The 26,605-nt window shown below is 35.0% G+C and overlaps 3 protein-coding genes and 1 long non-coding RNA gene across 4 annotated transcripts; 2 read left to right on the top strand and 2 right to left on the bottom strand.

Annotated features, from left to right (window-relative positions):
• Positions 1 to 5,208: 5,208 nt before the first annotated feature.
• LOC112040826 (UPF0481 protein At3g47200) lies at positions 5,209 to 7,539 on the top strand. The gene is given in 3 exon segments (XM_065773598.1): positions 5,209 to 5,229; positions 5,855 to 6,031; positions 6,033 to 7,539. Coding segments are annotated over 2 exon segments (1,257 nt in total). The 5' UTR covers positions 5,209 to 5,229; positions 5,855 to 5,905; the 3' UTR covers positions 7,164 to 7,539.
• Positions 7,540 to 12,726: 5,187 nt separating this feature from the next.
• Positions 12,727 to 14,193, top strand: LOC112026268 (protein FAR1-RELATED SEQUENCE 5-like). Its single transcript, XM_024058951.1, has one exon. The coding sequence runs from the start codon at positions 12,727 to 12,729 to the stop codon at positions 14,191 to 14,193; it is 1,467 nt and encodes a 488-aa protein (XP_023914719.1).
• A 2,371-nt stretch (positions 14,194 to 16,564) lies between these two features.
• On the bottom strand, positions 16,565 to 18,354 carry LOC112026269 (uncharacterized). The gene is made up of 3 exons (XR_002884347.2): positions 17,490 to 18,354; positions 17,150 to 17,226; positions 16,565 to 16,976 (listed from the first exon to the last, which is right to left on the bottom strand). It is a non-coding gene; the product is annotated as an uncharacterized LOC112026269 (long non-coding RNA).
• Positions 18,355 to 20,594: 2,240 nt separating this feature from the next.
• Positions 20,595 to 25,390, bottom strand: LOC112040764 (serine/threonine-protein kinase ATM). The gene is made up of 2 exons (XM_024073664.2): positions 25,101 to 25,390; positions 20,595 to 24,890 (listed from the first exon to the last, which is right to left on the bottom strand). Exon 2 carries the CDS (start codon positions 24,814 to 24,816, stop codon positions 20,821 to 20,823), a length of 3,996 nt encoding a protein of 1,331 aa, XP_023929432.2. The 5' UTR covers positions 24,817 to 24,890; positions 25,101 to 25,390; the 3' UTR covers positions 20,595 to 20,820.
• Positions 25,391 to 26,605: the final 1,215 nt, after the last annotated feature.

The raw sequence follows: 26,605 nt of genomic DNA, 5'->3' as shown, positions 1-26,605 counted from the left end.
CCAAAAAATTAGTATCGATGTAATTCCTTAAGGGCAAACAACACCAATAACTAAACAACAATAATAATTTACTAAAGTTTGTGTGAACTAATTGGCTTTTATATAGGATAGGAGGAGCTGGTTATTTTAAAATTTTATTAATTATATAATACATATTATATATATAATTAGTATTAGTAGGAGGAACTGAAGAAGTATTGCTCTACAGCTGGTTTTTTTTTTTAATTATTAAATAATATATATATATATTTAAATATATATAAGTGCCCTGGTTTTAAAAAATATATATTAAATATATAATATATTTTAAATATATATTAAATATGGGTGGGTCGGTGGTTGGGTCGGGTTTGGCGGGTTTGTAATTTTATGACCCAAACCCAACCCGACCCGCTATAAAAAAAAAAAATTTTGTAACCCAACCCAACCCAACCCACCAAGGCCTAAAAACCGACCCAACTCGGTGGTCGGGTCGGGTCGGGTCGGGTTTAGCAGGTCGGTGGGTTTTCTGCACACCCCTAAATAGATCCTTACCCATATTCATTTTTATCTATATTCAATTTTTATCTGTTGGCGAGTTGGGTTGCTATAGGGAACTACTACCATGAGAGTGAGAGAGAGAGAGAGAGAGAGAGAGAGAGAGAGAGAGAGAGAGAGAGAGAGAGAGAGAGTTAATATCATTTTTAACACCTTATATATGTAAGGGTATATTTTAAAACAATTATTTCAAGAATTTTTTTTCCTTTATTTATTTTCAGATATATTTGAAAAAAAAAAGAAAAGAAAAGAAAAGCAGAATGGCATCATCTTGATGGATTTAATGATGGAGATTGGATCGAGATAGACGAAAGAATTATATTGAAAACAAATGAGAGTTAAAAGGAAAATTGAAAAGGTACAAAGTGTTGGATATTGTGGAATAATGGATTTTGAAATTCAAGCCAGCAAGCAATAACTGGACATGTTGATTATTTGCTTTGGAGTATCCTTTTATTTAAGGTAAAGGTTTGGATTTCAAACATGTTTGAAGCTTTGGGGTCCAATCATAACTAGGAGGATGACATGTGATTTGTCTTGCGTAATGCGTATGACTCACTTAATTGATTAGGTAACTTAGGTTAAGTGAGTTATGAGCAATGTACATGTTCATGACTAAAGCTATGTTCCTATTGGTGGTTGAAGCTCAAGTCTCTAAAAATGTTTGGAGCCAAATTTTGTAATTCATTTAACTAGTCGCAAACTCATGTGATATATAGGAAATTGTAATATAATTATTCTGTAAGAATGTAATGTAAAATTTGTAGATTAATAGTGTATGTGTTATTTAAAATTTTTTTTTTTCTATTTTTACAAATTTTACTTTTATGTAATGGAACATATAATGTATTTTGCATTCAACAATAATACATACATATATATATATATATATTGGTGGTTGAAGCTCAAGTCTCTAAAAATGTTTGGAGCCAAATTTTGTAATTCATTTAACTAGTCGCAAACTCATGTGATAAATAGGAAATTGTAATATAATTATTTTGTAAGAATGTAATGTAAAATTTGTAGATTAAATAGTGTATGTGTTATTTAATTTTTTTTTTCTATTTTTACAAATTTTACTTTTATGTAATGGAACATATAATGTATTTTGCATTCAACAATAATACATACATACATATATATATATATATATATATGGAAAAATGTAATTTAATAAAAAGATATTGATGGGTAATTAAAAAGTGTTTATTGTCCATATAAGTTGTCCACAAGAACAAGGTTCGTCCAAGATAATGGTCTAAAAGACTGAAAGGAAGAAGGAAAAAAGGTAACACCAAGAAGAAAGGTCATCCAAGAAAGATAGATCATCTACACGACGAGAGAATGTATACGACCTACAAACACTTAGTAAACTCAAAGGATTTCTCTGCAAACCAAGAACGGTTGCACCACGATCCATTATTCCAAGATGGGTGAATTCCCCTAAACTCGCTTTACTCTCCCCACTAAGTTCACACATCTCCCACAATGTTAGTGGCACTTAACAAGTAGACCTACTCCAAACTTTCTATAAAAGTAACTAAGACTCACCAAACCAAGGTATGTACTACTATTCATCCACTTACTATACTTGAGTCCTTGAGAGAAACTGACTTAACCATCGAAGGGTCCTTGGCTGGTTCACCCTAATCACCTTCGAAAATGTTTCTTTCTTTTTCAGGTTGTTGACCCATCGTTGAAGTTCGAAACATACGGCCTACTAATTTCACCCATCATCATATATAAATTACATAATTATAGTATTGTTTTATATAAATGGAAAAGATGTTATTAAAAGGATTTAAAAAAAAAATATATAATAATTTTTTGACTAATTTGAACATAACCAAGATTTTATTTTATTATTATTTTAATGTACACCCACATTCCATGGAACATATGTAACATTTTAAATTAAGTTTAAATTATTATATAATTTTACAATTTTAGCATTTTGTTCTTTCCAAATATAAGTATAATGCCTATATTATTGAAACTTGAATTTTAAGGTAATCTTTTGAATATTTATCATATTTATTATTTTTTTAGGGCTTATATCTTTAATTTATTATGCTTATTGTGTTTGAATTTTTTAGCCCAAAACTAAAGAGTTTTTCCCAAATAGAATAAAATTTCATACTTCCCAATCCAAAAATTAAGAAGAAGAAAAAAAAAATTTGAGCCCAACACTGAAAAGGCAACCTACAAAAATAATCAATTTAAGATCTAATTAGTTTGAAATAGACTGAAGTGGTTCAAAGTAGACCGAAATAAATCAAGGTGGACTGAATGAACTAATATGGACTGAATTAGACCAAATAGATCGAATTAGACTGAATGGACAGAAATTGACTGAAATAAAACCTGACCAAAATTCTAAAGCCTAAATTATAATTTGATCTAAAACAAAAAAGGTCGGGCCATAGAAATTACAACAGCGTCATGATCCAAAACTTTCATAGCCCACTAACAATCCATTTACAGCCGAACTTAGCTCATGAGGCCCAAAATCCATTAACAGCCATACTAGCCGTATAGCACAGCAAAAAGAAAGCTCAGAGAGAGAGAGAGTGGCGATGCCATTGACAAAAAAGCAAAGATATGAACTGTTACATACACATATATGCTGCCTTTTACTGTCAAAATGATCCCTGTCCTGCTGTCCATGCATTTTGATTTTAATAAAATTGAGTTAGGTGTAAAATCTCAGAGGGACCGTAGATCGGAAAGCGCCTTAGAACCTTTTATTTTTGACGTAACGGCAGTAGAAGATAACAAAATATTTCGGTCGCGTAACATATCCTTAAAATTGAGTCATATATATATATATATATTTCTAAATAGAACTCGACATTAGCAATGTCGAGTTTTACTTAAATTTATAAAAAAAATTTAAATGGCAAAATATGCATAGAACTAGACATTGTTAATGTCGAGTCTCACTTGTAACTCAATTTTGTTAAAATTGAGTTTAAAAAATAGGGGCATTTTTTTCAAAACAAAGGCATTTTGCTGCATAGTTAGTAAATTATGGGCAAATGCCCATTTTACTATGGCCTTTTGATACAGTGTTTTCTGAAAAAGTGTAGCATGAAACTAGGTTTTTTTTTTTAAAATCAGTGTGTTTGGTAAAAACTGTTAAAAATTGCTTTTAGAAAAAATCTAGTGTTTAGCTAGCACTTATAAAAGTGACAATTTGGATTGTAAATTATCAAAAATGACAAAATGTATATATAAAAGAGTTTATTTCATACTTAGTATAACATAATAACAACAATAATAATGATAATGATTACTTCATGTTAATAATAAATAAATCTCTTAATAAAATATTTTGTAAAAAAGTATTTGGCTTTGACATTTTTCTTTTCAACAAGTGTTACGTTCATAGTATTTTTGCAATACATTCATAGTAGTAAGTTGTTATTGGTTTTAATTTGAACTTATCACTTAAATTACTTTTTTACTCATTAATATCAACCAATAACAATATATCACTTAAAATTATAAAAGTGTTGTGAAAATAAAATTAAATAAATTACTTTTTTGCTCATTAATATCAACCAATAATAATATATCACTTAAAATTATAAAAGTGTTGTGAAAATAATATTTTTCTTTATTTCAAAAAAAAAATTATCTTTTCCATAATGAATACAAAACTATTATCTTAAAAGTTGAAACTCAATAATTTTGGTTGAATTAATCTCTGCAAAAGAAAAAAAATTATTGACACTTATCTTATAAATGAGTTGTTTTATTATTATAAACTTTTTCATAACTTTTTTTACCATATTTTTGACGTGACAAACTGTAATAATTACTTTTCAACTACACATGTAGTCACAATATTTATTTCACCGCATATTTTATAACATCACAATTATAAAAAAGAAATTGTGAAAAAATTTGTGTTCTAGACCCAAAGGGAACCTCCTTTTATTTATTTATTCTTTTTTTCTCATCTGCTCGTTTACTTCTTCCTCAGCTACTTATTTGTCCTTTTCTTTGACTTTCCTCCGCACATTTCATGTCATGTCATCCAAGTTTGAGCTTCTCTCACCGGCCTTCCTCTTCTTTCTTTTCTCTATTTTTCTTCACAGAAACACCCATAATCTTCAGAGGCTAATAGATGGATATTCTTATCTTCCCATCATTAACAAGCTTATTTCGGGGTGAGGACATTCAAGAGAGAGAGTGGGCTGGCATGTTCGACGGCAATAACAACCTTTCAGGCAAGGCACGAGGCGGAGACGGCCAGATTTATGGCTTGTTTGGAAGTTTAGAGAGGGAGAAGAGTAGAGGGGAGTAGAGGGAAGGGGAGTAGTGGGGAGAAGAGTAGAGGAGAATGATTCACCTCCACCTTATTTGGATGTTTTTAAAATTAGTAAGGGGGAAGGGAGTAATTAGCCCTTCCCCTTGTGTAATTTTGTTAATATAATAAGAGTAAATTAGGTAATTTACTTGGTCAATAGTTTATGTACTCCACTCCCCCTCCAAATCTCTCCAATTTGGGAGAATTAAAATTGGAGGGCTAGAGGGAGTTCAAACCCCTCCAAACTCCTCCAAACCCTCCCCCTCATTCTTTAAAAAACTTCCAAACAAGGTAATTGCATTACTCTCCCTCCCTCTACTCTACTCCCCTCCTTTTTTAAACATCCAAACATGCCATTAGGCTGGTGAATGGATTGGGTAATAAACTTGTATTTTTAAGATTTTTCAAATGATCTTGGCTTATGAACCGTTTACAAGTTCTTTGATTATATCTATAATTTAGAAATATACAAAAATATGTTAGTTTATAAATAAATGTATATATATATATATATAAAATCTAGAAATGGCTAGAAACGGGACACTAGCAGTGATCAATACCTACATATTTCATTTTTTAACTAAATCAAAAGAACTCTAGTATGCTATTCACTCCTTAGAGTGAATAACACAATAAAATTATTAATAAATGGTCACTATTTGTTAATTTGTTGTGCCAATGATTATTAGCATTAATTTTGTTGTAACTTTATTGTGTTAATAAATTACTAATAATAATATTGTTGCAACTTGTGTTTTTTTTTTTTTTTAATTATAATTTTTAAACTAAAGAAATAAATATCCGAATGAAAAAAAAAATACATATTAATTTTTATATAGGATAAAGATTCTTGACTTTGCAAGTCAAGAAATAATTTGAATCATTATGTAGGATAAATTCCTAAAAATTAATATTAGAATAGATCCACAAATATGATATTATGACATGTATGCATTTTTTGGTTGGCTAAAATAAACTCTGGTGAAACTTTTTTTTGGTTAGGCTTGCCCTTAGGTTCAAATCCTAGTTCCGTCCCTGATTCTTCACCCAATAATGGTTGCTGTGTACAACAAGGCCCTCTTGAGCGGATACCTAATCGCCCTCAAGCTCAGAGAAGCTGTAGAATCTGGAGTAGTCAATCCACCAGATTCTGAATGGATGATCTCCATAAAAAAAAAATCTTAGGCAAGCTAGTCAAGACAATGCAGCAATTTCACGATGCAGCATTTACAAAGTCCCCTACTACCTACGAGAAGGTGATTACAAAGCTTATGCTCCTCGGATTGTCTCCGTAGGACCTTATCATCATGGAAAGAAAGGCCTACTTGAAATGGATCGCCACAAATGGCGTGCCCTTCATCATGTTCTCAAGCGTACTAAACATGACATAAATCTTTATCTTGATGCTGTGAAGAAACTCGAAAAAAAAGCTCGTGCCTGTTACCAAGGGCAATCAATTACTAGTCTTGGCAGCAATGAATTTGTTGAAATGATGGTGCTAGATGGTTGCTTTGTGACTGAGGTCTTTCGAGGTGCTGCTGAAGGATTGACGAAGTTGGGTTATCCTCAAAATGACCCCATCTTTGCAATGCGTGGATTAATGCATTCCGTTCAGCGAGACATGATACTCCTGGAGAATCAGCTTCCACTCTTTATACTTGATCGCCTTCTGGGACTTCAGTTAGGTAAGCCATACCAGAAAGGAGAAGTAGCCAAGCTAGCACTCCAATTCTTCTACCCGTTAATGCCAACATATGAGCTATTAACAAAGAGTTATAGGAGCAATTTGAAATTACCTCTTCCATGTACCTTTCAGCCTTTGTCAGATGGAGATGACCTTCATTGCCTTGCTGTTTTACGAGGAAGTCTCTTGCAAAGACGGTCTCAAGAGGAGATGAAGAGATGGCTTCTGCCCTTTCCACGCATCGACAAGACAGGAGAAAGAGCTTGTACACCCTGGTCAGATGAACAAAGGCAACAGTTAATACATTGTGTTACTGAACTCAGAGAGGCTGGAATCAAGTTCAAGAGAAAGAAAACAGATCGCTTCTGGGACATAGAATTCAAGAATGGAATTCTCTACATTCCACGGCTCTTGATCCATGATGGTACCAGGTCACTTTTGCTAAACCTTATGGCCTTTGAGCTGTGCCATCGTGATTGTGGCGACCACATTACTGCATATGTGGTGTTCATGGACAACTTGATTAACTCTCATCAGGATGTGGCTCACCTCCATTACTGTGGAATAATTAAGCACTGGCTTGGCAGTGATTCTGAAGTTGCTGACCTCTTCAACCACCTTAATTGAGGTAAGGTTTTCGAAATCAACGAAAGTTACCTTTCCCACTTGTCCGGGGATGTGAACCGGTATTATGAAAATAAGTGGAATGCTTGGCGTGCGAGTTTAAGGCATACCTATTTCAGCAATCCCTGGGCTATTATCTCATTAGCTGCTGCTGTTTTCTTGTTGCTGCTTACTTTTGCACAGACCTTTTATGGAATATTTGGCTATTACAAGCCAAGATGAATTCAGTAAGTCCAGGCTGACAAGCTCTCTCTCTGGTTGAGTTTCACTTTCAAACCGCAGAGTCGCCAGACATTTTGGGGCTGAAGTGACAACTAAAATAAATGGGGCCTTTTTTTGTAAGGTAAAGGTTGGCTTTCAAATATGTTTAAAGTTTTGGGTCTAAGTCATGTGTTCTGTCTTGTGTAAACTGTGTAATGTGCATCTTGTGTAATGTGTACGATTCACTTAATTGGTTAGGTAACTTAGGCTAAGTGAGTTATGTGCATGGCAAATGATCATGGCTAATGACATCTTCCTATTGATGATTGAAGTTCAAAACTCCAAAAAAATTTGGAACCAAACTTTGTCCTTTATTTAAACTAGTTGCAAACTCGCGATGTGTAAGAAAATGTAATATGATTATTCTATAAGAATGTAATATAAAATTTGTAGGTTAAATAGTGCATGTGATATTTAAAAATATTTTCTATTTTTATATGTTTTTCTTTTATGTAATGGAAATATAACTTATTTTGCATTCAACGATATAGTGATACACACACAAAAAACATAATTTAATAAAAAAAATTAAATTGCATAATTATAATATTATTTTTGTAGGGTCAAGATCTGTAGCTCAAGCCCAAAAGATGTGGAATGTGAGCCCAACGAGCTCAATATAATGAATTTGTAGAGAGTAAGTGAAAGAGCTAAGCTATTGGTGAATTAAATAACGGTTAATAAAGATTTAAAAGATGAATAAACACAAAAACACACTTGAAACTTGGTTAAATTAGTGTCCGAGGAGATAAACTATGAATTGAACTACTGTTCTTGAAATCTAATATAATCCTTAGTGCTATAGTAAATCTTCTTCTTCCTTATTTTTCTATTTTTTTTTATCCTCTCTTATGGGAGATCTTTTGCATTATATAGCTTCCCTTCAGACCATATTGATTGTACACTTGTTAATCATCTAAATTTTCATTTGAGTACATGTCTCATCGAACATCTTCTTTGGTTCTCTATGAGTGGTAGTAGTTGAAACTGCACTGTTCAGGAGTCTTTTCCACATAAATGCGGCCAGAAAAGTTGTTGCAGTGCATTGTAACAACTTTTGCTTGTAGATATTTTTGTATTCCTATCACATTTGTGTGTGCCTTAAGTTCATCCTTATCATTGGAGCTTCTTGAAAGGTCACCTAAATTGCCCAAGTACCTACTTGACCAATATTCATTGTATCCAACAAGGATACACTCCTCGGACTATATTCTCTCATCCTTTACTTACGTGATTCTTCATTCTGGGGCCTCTCCCAATCATTTATTCCTCCATCCTCAAATAGGGCCCAAGGCCTGATATACGAACTTGGACTTTTGTCCCCACAATTTTATATTAATGGAGAAGATGTTATTAAAATGACTTTTTTTAAAATATATATATATATATATATTGTAATGGGTTGACTGACTTTAATATAACCAAGAAAATTTTAAAAAAATTTACGCCCCCCATTTCATGGAACAGATAGATCATGTTACATTAAGTTTAAATTATTATATAAATTTGAAATTTTTAGCATTTTTTTTTCTTTCCAAATATAAGTATAATATCTACATTATCAAAACTTGAATTTTAAAGTAATTTTTTAAATAATTATCATTTTTATTACTTTTTTAAGACTTATTTCTGTAATTTCTAATGCCTATTTTGTTAGTATTTTTTTAGTTCAAAACTAAAGAGTTTCACTCAAATAAAATAAAATTTCATACTTTTCAACTCAAAAATTAATAATAATAATAATAATAATCATAAATAAAGAATTTTTTAGCCCAACATTGAAAAGGCAACTTACAAAAAGAAATTAGTTAAAGGCCTAATTAGTCTAAAATGGACCGAAATGAATCATAGTGGACCAAATGAACCGCTATGGATTGAAGTAGACCAAATGAACTGAAGTGAATTGAATAGGCCAAATTAGACTGAATTAGACCAATTAGACCGAATGGACTGAAATAGAAGGAAATAAAACCTGACCCAAATTCCAGAGCCTAAAATATAATTTTTTCTAAAACAAAAAAGTCGGGCCATGCAAATTAAAACAGCATCGTGGTCCAAAACTTTCATATCCCAATAACAATCCATTTACAGCCGAACTCAGCCCATGAGGCCCAAAAATAAATTCTTCAAGCACGTCTAAAAGAAAGCCGAGCACTGAGCAAAAGATAGAGAAAGAGATGAAGTAGACCAAATGAACTGAAGTGAATTGAATAGGCCAAATTAGACTGAATTAGACCAATTAGACCGAATGGACTGAAATAGAAGGAAATAAAACCTGACCCAAATTCCAGAGCCTAAAATATAATTTTTTCTAAAACAAAAAAGTCGGGCCATGCAAATTAAAACAGCATCGTGGTCCAAAACTTTCATATCCCAATAACAATCCATTTACAGCCGAACTCAGCCCATGAGGCCCAAAAATAAATTCTTCAAGCACGTCTAAAAGAAAGCCGAGCACTGAGCAAAAGATAGAGAAAGAGTGATGTAGAACAGACAGCACATGCCTTCCTTGAATAGCAAGGGCGCAGGAAGTCACAACGCAAGATAAAAGGGGGGTGCCAGTAGGGGGCATCGGGGTAACAGTGTCGGAATTGCATGAAATTTGGCAGGTTGAAGGGAAACGACGTTCTGATCCAGATTCATGCCATGAACGTCGCCAAAATTTAGGCGAATTCCTTCATTAAGGCCCCGATAACAGTGTTTTTGCTAGTTATAGTAATATTTGTTTTTCCTTAATAACTTTTAGTTTAAAAGTCAGAATAAGGTCCCGTCTGTTTTGGGACGACCCTTAAGGTCAGTAGTTTATGATTCTGCAGTTAACTCAATTTTGCCATTTTTGGTAAAATTTGGTAATTTTGTCCCCTAATCGCTTAATTAGCGCGAATTAGGGTTTTAAACGTTTTCTCTTAGTATTTATATGTTTTGTAGCCGTCAGGGGCAAATAGACTATTATCAATAAACACAAACTTTTGTCAGATTTTCTTCTGGTGGATTCCAGTTTTATCTCCTTGTGGATTCAGGGAAACCCCTCGTGGATTCGAGGTTTACTACCAGAAACTAACAGTTTAGTTTCTGTTCCATCAAAAGAGCATCGTGTGTGTTTCTCTCCAGGCTTCCGCGACATCAAAGAGAGTGAGAGTGGAGAGGATATATTGAGGGATCCGGATCCTCTCCATTTCCTTTGAAATGGAGAGGCTCCAGTTAATGGAGAGGATCTCCTTTAAAATAATCAAGGGCCAAAAACCTGCCACATCATTTAAATTTTAAACACCACATTTAACTAGGGTTAAACTCTTAAACTAGAGGACTTGTTTAACTCAACCGGACAAAATAAACCTTTTTGGAGGGAAATGGAGAAACAGAGGTTTATATCAATGCACTGGAAAACAAAAAAAACCTTTTAGAGGGAAAAGTGAAACAGAGTTACCACGTTCAAAGCTTCACAGATTTTGGTAACCAAAGAAAAAAAAAAAAGCTTCACAGAAGTATATCCGTGCACTGGGAAAAAAAAAAAAAAAACGTTTTAGGGGGAAAAGTGAAACAGAGGTAGCCCAAGATTTTGGTAACCAAAGAAAAAAAAAAAAGCTTCACAGAAGTATATCCGTGCACTGGGAAAAAAAAAAAAAAAACGGTTTTAGGGGGAAAAGTGAAACAGAGGTAGCCCACGTTCAAAGCTTCATAGATTTTAACCCAAAAAAAAAGCTTCACAAAAGGTTCAGAGAAGACATCTCTGTTTCTATCTTGCCAAACAGAGGTATATCCATAAAACTTGTTTATGCTTATCTTATTTGATGTTTGATAATGTTCCTGCATTTATATTGTTGTCTTGGTGAGTTTATATGGTTGTTTTGGTCGCTGGATGCAAGTTAGAGTCTATACGGCATATATGATTGCCTGTTCTATCCACACCAATGGTCCCTGTTCTGCCTGGTCTATTTCCCATTTGATTGCTGACATTCAAGACTTGGCTATGTCTTTTGTTTCTTGCAATTTTAGTTGGATTAGTGGTCTTGGAGTATCAATTTATGCTTGTGGTCTTACTGAGCAACAAACATCACATGGACAGCATTTGGAATATCAATTTATGCTTGGAGTATCAATTTAGTTGCTGCATGTGTCTTGACTTAGTTATATATGCCTTTGATAGCATTTGGAATTAAATGGGTTTGTTTATTTTACTTTGAGCTTGGCTTCTATTCGTGCAAGTTGAGATTTTGAGGAATGAATTTATTTCCATCTCATGTAGTGATTAAGGTGGTGTTTCATTGAATGCAAATTTACATGTTTGATGTATGCTATATGGACTAGTCATTTTGTTTCTTTGTATTTGATTTCTATTTGAAGTAGATATCATAGTCATGAGAATTTTTCAACCTCAAAAAAAAAAAAGAAAAAAAAAAGTGTGTTGATCTATTTTGTTGTTTACACATGCTGAAAAAAATCTTTCAATCGGTTAATTTTCCCTGAATATATAAAGAAACAACATAATGTTTCACAATCCATTTCAAATATTCAAAAGTTGGGATTAAGTCTTGGTTGACTAGCCCTTTCGTTTTCCTTGATCATTCAGGCCATTTTACATACATGTTATATAAGCAAGATAATAATCTTGTCATCTTTCTTGAGCTGCTGTTTAGCAATGTTCACAAAATATTGTCAGAATCGGGCTCCAAATTCCCATGACAGAGATTAAGTTGGCAATTCTTTTTGGGAAATAAACTCTCATATACAAGCCAAAGTGGTATAATTGTTAATTGTGTTATAGAAATTGTTCTTTTTACAATGAAATTGTAGATTACTTATTAGTTTAATGAGGTTGAAAATCAATCATGGTCCACATTGTTTGTTGGTCCCTGCTAAAGTTTTTTATGTATCTAATGCCTGTCATTCTTGTGTGACATGTTTCTGGCCCATGCAAAGTTTGTTAACGTACCTTCATAGGATTTTTAGTTTCAAGAAAAAGCGGATCCTGTCCAGTATGCTCATTTTGTCTATCAAGTGAAGGCCCATAGAATTTTTCTTCCCTGCAAAATTAGTTGACTGATTTGTTTTCTTCTGTTTTCTCTGACTTCTTGTTTATTCTTCGTTTACCACTAGCCAAAAACCACAATTTGATGACAGCCTGTTAAATCTTTCTACCTTAACGGTTAAACATATTTCCTGAATTATTGTCAATAGTTACATCCTCATTACTATATTGATCATTCATTACATCTTCATTTTTTTTTACATCATCTCTGTTTTGAGAACAAATGATAGGTGAAAGTTATAATAACTTTATGTTCAATTTTTTCTAGGGATAATGATGGAAATACATGTTCCTTCTAATGTGCCCATGGAATCTACCCCATTTAAAGGGATGGAGTTTGAAGCGGATGAGATTGCATATGATTTTTATAATGAATATGGCAGAAAGGCTGGTTTTAGTATTAGAAAAGAGTATGTAAATAAATGTAAAAAGACTGGAGTGGTTACTTCAAGGATATTTGTGTGTGCAAAGGAGGGAGTTCGAGGCAAAGACAAGAGAGATCAGAATGTAAAAAATCCACGAGCAGAAACAAGATGTGGTTATGAAGCACGTTTGGTTATTATACTTAATCGAGATAGTAAAAAATATGCGGCGAGTGAATTTATTGCTGAGCATAACCACTATCTCCACCTTCCATCAACTGTGCACATGATGCCATCACAACGGAAAGTGGCTGCAACTCATGCTATTGAAATTGATTTGGCACATGAATCGGGATTAAGATTAAAGCAATCTTATGAGCTTCTTAGTAAGCAAGTTGGTGGATATGATAATCTTGGTTTTACCAAACAAGATCATAAAAACTACTTACGCACTAAGCGACAAAAAGACATGGAGCATGGGGCAGCTGCTAGCTTAGGAAGATATTTCAGTCGTCAACTTAAGGAAAATCCTTCATATTATTTCGCTACTCAATTGGACTGTGAAGAGTTGATTACTAATATCTTTTGGGCCGATGCAAGAATGATCATTGACTATAACCACTTCGGTGATGTAATAACGTTTGATACAACGTATAGTACAAATAGAGATGCAAGGCCATTTGGAGTATTTTTGGGTCTCAATCACCATAGAGAAACTGTTGTATTTGGAGGTGCACTTTTATATGATGAAACGATTGAATCTTTTGTATGGTTATTTGAGACCTTCTTAGAAGCAATGTCTGAAAAGAAGCCAATCACTATTTTCAAAGATCAAGATGCAGCAATGTCAGCTGCAATAAAAGTAGTCATGCCTAAGACATATCATGCATTGTGTAGTTGGCATATGTGGCAGAATGCTGAGAAACACTTGGGTCATTTACTCAAAAACGAGTCTCAATTTAACTCTAATTTCTTAGCATGTATCTATGAGTATGACAGTGAAGATGAGTTTCTTACCGCTTGGAATGAAATGCTAGATAAGTATGATGTTCGTGAAAATAAATGGCTAATTGATCTATTTAAATTGAAGAAAAAATGGGCCCAAGCATATGTTAAGAGAACTTTCACTGCAGGAATGAAGACAACCCAGCTTAGTGAGAGTTTCAATGCTGACTTAAAGGATTGCTTGCGTACTGATCTCAATATAGTAGAGTTTTTCACTCATTTTGAAACAGTTGTCAATCAAAAGCGGGATAAGGAGTTAGAAGCAGAATACAACTCTAGACAGAAATTTCCAAGATTGAAGCTCAAAAGCTCTCCTATGCTTAACCAAGTAGCAACAGTGTACACGCCTAAGTTGTTTGATTTATTTCAGACATAAGTTGAAGAGGTAATGGCACTTTCCATCCTAGAACGTAATGTGAGTCAAACACATAGTTATGTGGTTGGAGTTTTCAATCAAAATGGAAAATATGAGATCTTGTGGAATCCATTAGATGAGACTCTATCTTGTAGTTGCAGAAAGTTTGAGTCATTTGGTATTTTATGTAGGCATGGTTTGAAAGTTTTTGATATACTGGATATCAAGTTGATTCCTAATAAATATATCATGAAGAGGTGGAGAAGAGATGCAAAAGATGAAAATGGAAAAAATTGCACAACACATAACATTAACTCGGATACTTGACTGGAATATGTAGATCGGTACCGAGATTTATGTCTAAAATATATTCAATTAGTGAATGAGGCATGTGAAACTAAAGAAGGCCATAATATTCTAAGCTTAGCAATTGCAGATTTGAAAAAAAAACTTTGTGACCTTAGGAATTGCAAAGCTAATGTAGAAAAATACATCATTAGGCCTTCCACCGATTTTGCAGACAAAGAAGATCAATTATGTGCTTCGATTACGATTGTACCAAAAGGGATAAAGAAAAGGGAGATTTATCGTAATAAAAAGCGTAGGCCGAAATCATGGATAGAAAGGATGTCAAAGCCAAAGGAAGGCATATCAAAGAAGCAAACAAAGAAAAGAAAAGTGCAGGAGGTAATCTTCTAAATTACCCTTATTTTCATCATTCTATTTTATTTTTACATATCAATATAGTATATTATTATTGTTGCTAAACTAGTACAATTTTTACAGGAAATATATGCACATGATGTCATGGCACAAAAGAAAATTGAGGATATCTCTTCTGGAAATATTACTAGTTTTACACAACTTTTAATGGTAAAGATATTTACAATTATATATTTTACTTTGATTTTAATAATAGTTTAGACGCATGATTTGATAATTTTAATGCTAAGCTTGTGATATGTGTAATGTGTAATTTGATTTTTTGTAGTCGGCTTCTACAAGTTCTGCAGCACATCAGGGAGGCTCATCAGCAAGTACTGCATTAGAATCACATTTAGAGAGTATATCAAGTGTTGTAGGCTCCAACGACAAAATTAGTAGTGCAGGAGGTCTCTTGACTCAAGGAAGTGTTGCAAGTGGAGGAAATGTTGCAAGTGGAGGTTTCTTGACTCAAGGAAGTGTTGCATGTTGAGATTAAGTGCTCTTTTTTTGTAATTTTCCTAGTTTAGGATTGGAGTTTTGATGGTCCAAAACTTAGTCACATTTGGTCACATTCAAATGTTCAAACTTAGTCACATTTGTGACCAAGTGTTCTAGTTTTGTAATTTTCTTACTTTAAGATTGAAGTTATGATAATCCATAAATTTCCTTTTGTTACCAACTGACAGTGTAATTTCTGCATAATTACTGTTTGTAATTTCTGCATAAACAGTAATTTCCCACATAAATTTTCTGCATAATTAGTAATTATCTGCATAAATTTTCTGCCAAAACAGTAATTTTTGCATAAATTTTCTGCATAAACAGTAATTTTTTGCATAAATTTTATGTCTAAAACGTAATTTTCTGCATAAATTTTCTGCATAAACAGTAATTTTTCGCATAAATTTTCTGCCTAAAACATAATTTTCTGCATAAATTTTCTGCCTAAACAGTAATTTTTCACATAAATTTTCTGCATAAACAGTAATTTTCTGCATAAATTTTCTGCCTAAACAGTAATTTTTCGCAGAAATTTTCTGCCTAAACGGTAATTTTTGCATAAATTTTCTGCATAAACAGTAATTTTTCGCATAAATTTTCTGCCTAAACAGTAATTTTCCGCATAAACAGTAATTTTTGGCATAAATTTCTGCATAAACAGTAATTTTCTGCATAATTATTGTTTATGTTTCTGCATAGTTGTTAGTTTCATGTCATTCATGTAGAACAAAGCCTCATTTGCAGATATGCCAATAATTGCGGAACAGAAAACACGAATACCAAATTAGTTAGTTCGATGCCATTAGTGTGTGTGTATTGGTCTTTGCTGAAAAGAGTAGAATCCATGAGAATTTTGCCACTCTTTGTGCTCTTTTAAAGTTTAATTGCTAATTAAAGAAAAATTATTTGTTGATGGATCAAAAATAACAAGTGTTTCATATTCAAAGCTGCTGTTAATGTGACAAATAATAATGGTAAATGGTAGTTATGATTGCATCTTGGTGCATTTGTTATTATAGTCAACCTGCATATTCAGTTTGAGTGTGTTAATGGTTTAGGTTCCATTTTGTTGCTTGGTAGACATATATGATGTTTCTACAGTCTCAAATTGTTGTCTAAAACAGGACATTCAAACCAGGGCACAAACACTTCACAACAATGCAATAAATTGGATACAAGTCATAGATTAATTAAAAAGATCACGTTCCATTGCTAAAGCCTCAGATTACAAAGAGAATTACACTAAAATTTAGGCCTTTTTCCACTAATATCTGCTAACACATACCAACACAATTTCAGGCCAACACATACCAACACAAACATTCACATACCAATACAAACATTCTTCCAAAACCTACCAACATACACGAACATTCTGGGTCTCCTACATTTATACAAATTCTCACAGCACACTATTAATTGGTCCTAGCCATTTCATCTGATCCTCTAAATAATATTGCCCATCCTTGTTCTTTCCTACATAAACCAATTCTAAGTTGATCCCAGCAGTCTCAGCTACAGCTTTTGCTGTAGTTGTGAATTTCCAGATCCAATTAACGTCCTCACCTCCATACAAGCACAACTCTCCCTTTTGCCATCTGATAAAGAAAGAGGCAACATATTAGTACTATAATTAGCGAGTTAATAAGAAAAAAAAGTGCATATATATATATATATATATGCACGCACGAGTACAAACCTTTAATAAAAAAATTCCATCAAACCCTTTTTCTTACATCTAAAAGACTAAAATACTGTACAAGAAAATTACCCCAGTTCTTTGTTGATTCAATCCTCCACTGGTTGCTATCACCAAGTACCGATTGGGATGTGTTACAGCTTCAACTTCTGAAATTAATAAAATATAAAATAATCACAGTTAAACAAACAAACAAACAAACCCAGCATTCTACAAAACCCAACCAATTTTTTTTTTAAATATTTTAATCAGAAGCTTACTAACAAGTAACAAGACATACCAGTTAAAAGCATGGGATGATATCATGATACTGATTATACTAACCAGAGATGAGACAAAACCTAACTAGCGAAACCAATAAAAGAATTTCGAAAACCAAGAGAAAAAATGATAAGTTGCACTTAGTACGCACTTGGAAATTTGTTGCTGGCATTGCTGCATCCATGGTAGAATTTGAAATTTTTCGAAGTCCAAATATCACGATCCGATTTCATCCCTCGTTTCTAATGTCATTCTTACACAGTGAACCCATCCCCACCACCACCACCACCATCAAACCCACACATCCCACAACAAAAAATCAGCCACAAATCAAAAGCTACCACCATCGGCTACCCACAAATCAGCCACAATACCCACAACAAAAAATCAAAACAAAAAAGGAAACCCCAGCAACCCCACTCCACCACCGCTGCACTACACACCACACCACCACTAGTAAACCCACCGCCCAAAAAAAAAATCATAGACCCAAATAAAACCAGCACCACTACAGACCACCATAGACCCACCACGCAAAATACCCATACCAAACCCACCACCATAGCACCGCCGATCTCCACGGAACAAAACCAAGCCATCGATCTGATAGAGAGGGAGAAAGAAAGCACACCACCGAATCCACAACACTGCCGATTTGAGAGAGAGGGAGAAGGTTTGCAGATGCGATCGATACCCATTTGGAGATGCGATCTGAGAACGTTTGGGAAGCAAAAATTTTTTGTTGATCTGAGAAAGAGAGTTTGAAATATTCAGATGGGTTTGGTGAGAGAGCGTTTGAAAGAGAGTGAAACATTTTCTGTGAGTCTGAAACATTTTCCGTTTTGAGCGCCTCTGGTTTTGGTGAGAGAGAGTTTGAAAGAGAGTGAAACATTTTTGTGAGTCTGAAGCATTTTCCGTTTGAGTGCCTCTGGTTTAGCAGAGCTGAACTTGAGTTAAAAGTGTGTTTTAACCCTTTAAATGACGTGGCACGTTTTTAGCCCTAGATTATTTTAAAAGAGATCCACACCGTTAACTGGAGCCTCTCTATTTCAAAGGGGATCCGGATCCATATTGAGTGGCGGTGTCGATGACAAAAGGCAAAGATATGAATTATGAACGGTTAAATACGCTTATATGCTTCATTTTACTGTCAAAATGATTTCTGTCCATGCACTGCATTGCATGAGATTATACATGCTTTAGAGCAAAACTACCTAGGAAGTGATCTCTTAGCTACTGTCAGTGTACTGTTTATATGTGCCTAGCCCATTGAGCTCAGGCTCAGTTCAGTCTACTTTACTTGTACACTATATTACTTGCTGTACACACCTATAGATAGAGCTCTAATCTCCATATTTAGGATCACAATCTTGTTACACCGGTTGCATCAATTTGACTTATCATTTTGGGAATAGATATAAGCTCAGGACATTGGAATCAAGCTGAACACTAGTCAATTTGAGGCAGTCCATGCACCTCATCTTATACATAAAAGTTGAGACCTAGCAGACGGGCTAGGTTGGATGGGTTCAAGTTTGATTCGGCCATGTGTGAGCCAGATTAGATTCTGGTGAAAGTCGGATGGATTCGGATTAAGTTGTGGAGCTTATAATCTTTATCCAACCATTGACCTTTTTTTATTTTTTTATTTTTATTTTTATTTTTATTTTTTACATACAAACAAATTAAATAAGTAAAAAAGAGACTTATTTACAAAAAAGAAAAAATAAAGAAAAAAAAAATGAAAACACAAAAAATATGAATGTTATATTATTTACAAAAATTCTTGAATTTACAATTCGAAGCTCATTAGCCTAATGATATCACAAAAGAATGAAAGAAGATATGACTTCACAGACTAAATATCAACCTCAAATGCATTTGTTGTAGTATATAAAATGTGAAATAAAGTTAATTAACAATATGACCTACGATCTCACTTGAATCGCCCTATCAATCCTCTTGACTTTGTAATATAGATGATTAAATATAAGGCTGACTAGAAACAAGCTCGCAAATTAGCGTTTTGAATAATAATAATAATAACAACATCAAGGTTGACAATTGAATGCAACAACAAATGGATGGGTGCAAGACCAAAGAGACAAAGATGAGTCACAACAGCAGAGAATGTGAAACAAATCAAATCATGACCACATGAGAAAATGAAATTCTATTTTTTTTTTCTTTCTAAAAATAAGGAGTCCACCCGCCTAACCCATCAACAAACCCAAGCCAACCCATTTTTTTTAACAGACCAATTTTGGGTTGATCTTATTTTCATTTGGTTTTTTCAAGAGTGAAATAAATCCTTACCATACTTGTTTTTATTTATAGGGTTTGACAAGTTAACGAGTCTAGGTTCAATTATACTGAATCTCCCATTCATGTTCGGATGTTGCCAAGGATGGATAGAGCGAGTCCAAATTTTCTGTCCCACTTTTCTTGCTCCACTCTATACTCCACCAATAAATACTTGCTACGTGATACTATTAATTAACAACTGTACGATTAATAAGTCAATAATGATAATATTTAATTAATTAGGTGAACACGTGGTAAGTATTTATTGGTGGAATATAGAGTGGAGCAGGAAAAATAGGACAGAAGATTTGGACTCGGATAGAGCAAAGAGTAACAGAAATGACATCAATAAGTAGGATCATCCATTCACATCACATTGGGAATTGACTCATCAAATTAAACACCATTAGTAAAAAATGAAGATCCCTCCCCTCAACACTTTTCTAGGAAGATAGAATATATGAATTAAAAATGTACATGTCCAATGCTGAGTAGTAAGTTTTTTTTAGAACAGGAAAAACTTCATTCAGATACATCGTCAATTAAATGGGACTGAAGGAAAGAAGGGACTTTCTCCATCCAGTAATGACATTCAGCAAATTAATAATGTATATGTCCAATGCTGAAGTTGATTCTTCATTGATAGGACACAACTTTTTTAGCAAGATAGAACATATGTATTTCCCCTCTGTTTAACTCAAACTGGGTAAGCCAGTAAAACAATTTCTCATAGTGGTAGAAAATGGCTTGGCAAAGTTTGTAACCAGCTGGTTCAACAAGGTTTGCTGGCTCTAGGTTTGTTCTTTCAGCCAGGAACCCGGAATTAGCAATGAGTTATCAAGCATGTCAGCCCAATATTATATGACTAACACATGGCTTAATTTCAAGAAATACATACACATGGATACCCAACAACAGAAAGCTAAAATTATTCGAGAAAAAAAGGAGAAAATGAGTAAAAATGCATGTAGATGCCTAGATATGAGCCATTACTTGTACCCCTTCAATTGCAATAAATCAATAGGTTCACAATTCTAACATCCACGTCCAGAAACATGGAGAGAGTACGATAGCAAATGTCAATTTACGAATCAAAAGGACCCCAACCAGTCTATCAATAGCTTTGCTACGCTAATAATCAAATCTAAGATAAAGTACTTCGAATCCTACATTTCCTATTAAGTAGAGGAAGAACCAGCCATGGAGGTCACCTTCTGTAGAAGGCCTTTAATTTCGGTCTCCAGTTTAGCTCTCATCTCTGGAGAAAGATTATCTCCTGACTTCTCCAGCATTGATGTCATCATCTGAAGGTTTTGCCTTATAAAGTCAAGTGGAGGCGCCTCACCAGGGTTAGCCACTGACCCAGACGCCTTTCCAGGAGTCATAAGTCCTTCCTTTGTTGGAGAGCCAAGAGTTGTGAGTAAAGGCCCCTCTGGTTCAAAAACTCTGGAGCTAGCTGACAGATTATGGAGCCGATAATTGACAAGGGCTGCACCAAAAGGGTTATTCATCTCTAAACTCCGAGAAGCTTCCTCAGCATCAGCACTTTTCAGAAAAACCACCTGGGCACTACCAGAATCTTTCAACGACTGTGTTTCTGATTCCTTTAAGGGCCCAAACCTGCAAAATGTAGCGAGAAAGTCTTCTTTTGAAGGCACAGGAACTCCTGGGGCAAATGTCAACAGAAGAGCAGTCCCTGGAGCATCTTTGTTAGTATTAGGTCTCCGGACAGTCAATTTACTTCTTGGATGCTCTGAACTAGCCTTTTCTTTTCTCTGTCTCTTCTTCCGCTCTGGTTTGATTTGAGATAAATGCCCATTAGTCTCTGGAATTTCCTTTCCAAACGAGATATATTCACCACTTATTCCATTTAAATCTGGTATGCCCACAGTAAGTTTATTCTCAGCTGGTGCTTTATCCTTCCTCTTTCTCCCTCTCTTCCTCGGTTTACCTTCAGCTGAGTGGAGGCTGACCTCTTGTGGATCTTTAACCAAGAAGCCAGGGCTAGCATTACTTCCCCCAAAATTCAGTACGCCAGCAGAGTTCATAAATAACGAAGTCGCTTCTTCCTTCCCTTCCATGTCATTTTTCTGAGTAATACCTTCAAAAGAATGTGGGCTCACTACCCCCAGATCAATGACCAATGAACCAGTCGTAGTAATGTCTCCATTCAAATGTTGGACACCAGAACTAGTTTGAATCCCTGAGTGCCCTGAAGCAGCTTCTTTCCTCTTTCTCTTTTTCTTCTCAGGTTTACTTGCAGAAGCAATATGGGCCATAGCCGGTTGATCTTCAACAAATGGTAAGTGTGTGGCAATGTTCCCATTCAAATCAGGTATGCCAGTCACTTGTTCTGTTTGCAGACCCATTGGACTTGCTCCATTATTTAGCTGTGTTTGCTTAGGTTTACCATTTGACATGAGATGGTGATCCTTCATAAATGAGCTACTTGTAGCAATATTTATATTCACATCTGATAGACCTGAAAGCGGTTTAGTCTTCAATCGCCCTGAGGTTGCCTTTCCTTTTTTCTTTCCAATCCTCCCCTCACGTTTAGTGTTGGATGAAGGCAGACTTATCTCTACAGAATCTTTCCCCGTATGTGTATCAGGGATTTTGTTAACATCCAGTACACCAGAGACATTGTTTCCAACTACATTTGGTATGCTAGAGGTAAGTTCAGCCACTGAACGCTGCAAGGTTTCCCTCTTCTTCCTTTTCTTCGAACCAGATTTAATCGCAGGGGAAGGGTGCTGATTCTCCTGTAGATTAATTTTGAACAAATTGGGCTCAGCAGCTATAGTCTCATTTTGACCAGCCATATTCTTGCAGGACAACTCATAAATAGATTCATCATGATACACTGAAATTCTATATCTGGAAAAGAACCACTCAATTGAATCAAAATTTTCTTTCTCAATTGGATATAGGCAATTCACAGCTGTAACACGGAGTTCAGAGAGCAATTGAGCTGAAGATTCGTTTATTAACTCTGAATTGCCATTCCTATTACTCCCACTAATGACTTTCTTGTACCACTTACTCCAGAACCTCTTGCTGCTAGATTTAGCAATTGCAGGGGACTCAGTGATGTGGTCAGAACTGATATCTGCATCCTCTCCTTCAGAAGCTATTGGAGCCTTAGGGTCTTCTGTTTCAGCTGGCAAGCCCTTTTGTTCCCAGTTTATGTATGGATAAGATAAGTACCTGCTCTTCTTCCGTTCTCTTGACTCAAAGCCCATTTCAACTTTTCCCTTGCTCCCACCTTCAACTTCAGAATCCTTTGCCCTCTTTCTCTTCTTCAATTTTGATGCCTTGCCACTTGAGACAGTAACTTTATCGGCAGCATTACTTTTGCAGTTCTCTTCATTCTTCTCTTCCGGCAAAACTTGATGCCTTGATACCTTTGATTGTTTCTGTGACCTAGTTAATGGCGTGCTTTGCAAGTTCTCTTCAGCTGGCTGTGTACTTTGGTCTTCAATCTGAATATCGGATTTTCTTTTAACCATTAACATTTCATCATCATTGTCTTCGACAACATTTGTTTCTCGGAGTTGATGCATTGGCAATTGTAAATGCCCTCTGGAACTGTAGAATGCTGATACACGATTTTGTGCAACAGCAAACTCAATCATTCCAGGCTTGCAAACTGCCAAGGCAAATTTTTTGAGTTGTGCTAGAAAGTTTGCAGGTTGGAACTGAGAGACTGAAAATTCATCAAGTTCACCAGAGACAGGATCTGGTCCTGTAGCTCCTTCCTTGGATTGAGGAGACTGAGCTGACCGCTGAAGTTGTTTCAAAGCACAAGAACAAGTCATCTCCAACTTCACACGCCTACCAAACTCTTGTGCAGCCTTCTCCACAGCTCCAAGGAAGCTTCTAGACTTGTTCTCTCGCAACATATTTTCAAAGTACTTGTGGAAAGGCTTCAATTGAGATGGACTGCACCAGGCAACATGGCTGCTCCTGATATATCCAATAAGTAAACAGTTCCTCTGGCCACCCTTTGCGGCATGCTCCGGGGCATCCAAAGGATCATAAATCTTTCCTGGCCACCATGTCTTACTTTTTGTTTTAACCCACACAACATCGCCCACAGAAAAATTATATTCCTGATTCTCAATTCCACTTTCCTCCTCATCTTCAGCTTCTTTTGACTTCTCTCCACTACCAGTCAATTCAAAACATTCTTCTTCATCAAGTCCATCAGGAGGACCACAGATATCCACAAAAAGCGATATACCATCTCCCAAAACTTCAATCTTCTTAGCTGGATGAATTTCATCTAATCCTGATACACTATCTTCTTTCATCCCCTCCTCTTGCACAATCTTCTCAACTCCCACATCCTCACACCCATTACTTACCAAACCCTCTAAGTCCCCATCCAATTTTGATTCCACTCCCACAACCACATTATCCCTATCAACCTCACCATCTACCATATAACCCTTCTCAATACTAACACCATCCATGCCACCCTCCCCAATATTGGTCATTGATTCCATGCCCACAACCACATTTTCCCCTTCAACACCACCATCTCTTTCCTCAACTTCAACCTCTCCATTCACCAATTCCACTACGTCAATTCCAACACCACCCATACCACCCTCTTCAACACTGACCATTGATTCCACACCCACAGGCACACATTCACCTTCAACACCACCATCTCTTTCCTCAACTTCGACCACTCCTTTCACCACTTCCACATTGTCAACCCCAACACCATCCATGCCACCCTCTTCAATACTGACCATTGATTCCACACCCACAAACACATTTTTACCTTCAACACCACCATCTCTTTCCTCAACTTCAATCACTCCATTCATCACTTCCACATTGTCAACCCCAACACTATCCATGCCACCCTCTTCAATACTGACCGTTGGTTCCACCCCCACAAACACATTTTCACCTTCAACACCACCATCTCTTTCCTCAACACCAACCACTCCATTCACTACTTCCACATTGTCAACCCCAACACCATTATCATTCACATCAACCCATTTGTCATTTCCTCCAGCAGAAATCTCCAGAATGGACTCAAACCCATTATAGTTCCCACTTGAATCAAACAACCCAGCAAACCCAGAAGATTCTTCCAGGCTTTTATCACGTGGGTCATGGGCTTCTAGGGTTTCTGGGGTTTTGGGGCTCTCCATTTACAAAGAATGTTCAAATTTCCAACACTCCTTTTCCTTTTATCCCAATATATCAACCTCACTACCACATCACACTGATCAAAAACAGAAAACAAACACAAAAATAAAATCTTTGTCACTACATAAGTACATAACTTTTACACTGTTCATAGAAAGATTCCAAATTTCCAATCAAACACAACACACACACAGGAAAAAAAGCAATTTTTTTTTTTAAAGCCAAAAAGAACATTTCATTAACAGGTACAAATTACCCAAAAGAAAAAGAAGAAAAAATAAAGTACCTGAGGAACATAGAACTTAGCATTACATTAGTGGATGATCCAAGTAGCCCCAAGTTGAAGAACCAGTTTGATCCTAAAGAGAGAGAGAGGCCTATGATGGATGAGTTTAAAGGAGAAGAAAAAAATTTAAAAAAAAAAAGTTGTTTGCTTTGAGAAAACAGTGGTTTAGACAAAGGCGAATTACTCTAGAGAGAGTGAGATAGAAAGAAAGATCCTCTTTTCATGTGACTGAAAGAGAGCTGTCCGTACTTAAAAAGGGGTTATACTTAGGACTGTCCTGGCCCTGTTGGCCAAACATGCAAGAGAGAGAAAGATAGATTTCAATAAAAAAAATAAAAAGTAGGTTGTTGTGTTCTTTTCTCGCACGAGTGGTGAGTTCTGTTCGCGATAAACTACATCAGTTTTTTCTGGATATAATTAGAAAGTATAAAATATCACTTTCATATGACCCCACAATATCATAAATAATTATAGTACAAAACTTACGTACCCACACTTCAAAAAGATCAGTGCAAATCTAATGTTATATTATCTTTTTTTTTTCTTTTTTTTTTTTCTTTTCCTTTAACTTATTCCTTTGCAAAGTTGAGGAATCCTCGGATGCTAACTGCCTCGAATTAATTAAAATTTGTTTGACTTGTTCATTTTTTATCTTTATTTTACTTATTTATTTATGTATAGTTTTTTAATATTTCATTTTTTTATACCGATGGAACCTTTATTTATTTCAGAAAAAAAAACTATTTTTAAAATAAAATAAACCATGGAATCTTATCAAAAAAATAAAGAAATAAACCATGAGATATACACATTGGTGTCTAATATTTTGGTACACTAAGTATAAACGAAACCTTACAAAAGTAGTAGTAGTTAATGTACCAAATTTGATGAAACAAGCTTGGAGAACTTCTCTCTTCTTCATTTTAAAAAAATATATTATATATATATAGTACCACAAGAGCATTGTACTAATTGTAGACAACATATATATATATATATATGTAGGGTTCAAATTCTTTATGTAAACCCAAAGACAATTAATTTGTAGAGTATGGGTCAAAGAACTAGAATTAGCAATGGATTAATAACAATGAATCTTCACCATTTCAACTGTGTATTGATCAGTTTGTATACATTGATAGTTTTTTTTTACACTCTCCTCTCATTCTTCTCCTTTTTTCCCTTTTTCTCACAGGTGCTCCCCTCCATTTTATAGTCACTCTTACCCTCATCTCCATCGTCCACGTGCTCCCCATCCATGAACTTGCTCAAGTACTTGTCACGTCAGGCAGCTTCTTTTCATCTCTGTGTGAGTGGCGGTAGGTTAGGATGCACTGTTCAGAGGTCTTCTCCACATAAATGCGGCCAGAAAAGCTGTTGCAATGCATTGAATATGGTGGCAGTAGCCTTTCCCTCAGATATTTCCCCATCCTTATCGTTCCTGAATATGCTTTGAGCTTATCTTGATCAGGTGGAGTCCTCGGGCAGTCATTTAGGCTTTTCCC

This window comes from Quercus suber, unplaced genomic scaffold (genome assembly GCF_002906115.3).
Source record: "Quercus suber isolate HL8 unplaced genomic scaffold, Cork oak 2.0 scaffold_77, whole genome shotgun sequence".
NCBI lineage: Eukaryota > Viridiplantae > Streptophyta > Magnoliopsida > Fagales > Fagaceae > Quercus > Quercus suber.
Note: the sequence above shows the minus strand (reverse complement) of the source record. Positions and strands in the feature narration are given on the sequence as shown.

Coding starts and splice junctions, on each gene's coding strand:
- LOC112040764 (XM_024073664.2), bottom strand. CDS start 24,816: ATGGAGAGCCCCAAAACCCCAGAAACCCTAGAAGCCCATGACCCACGT.
- LOC112026268 (XM_024058951.1), top strand. CDS start 12,727: ATGGAAATACATGTTCCTTCTAATGTGCCCATGGAATCTACCCCATTT.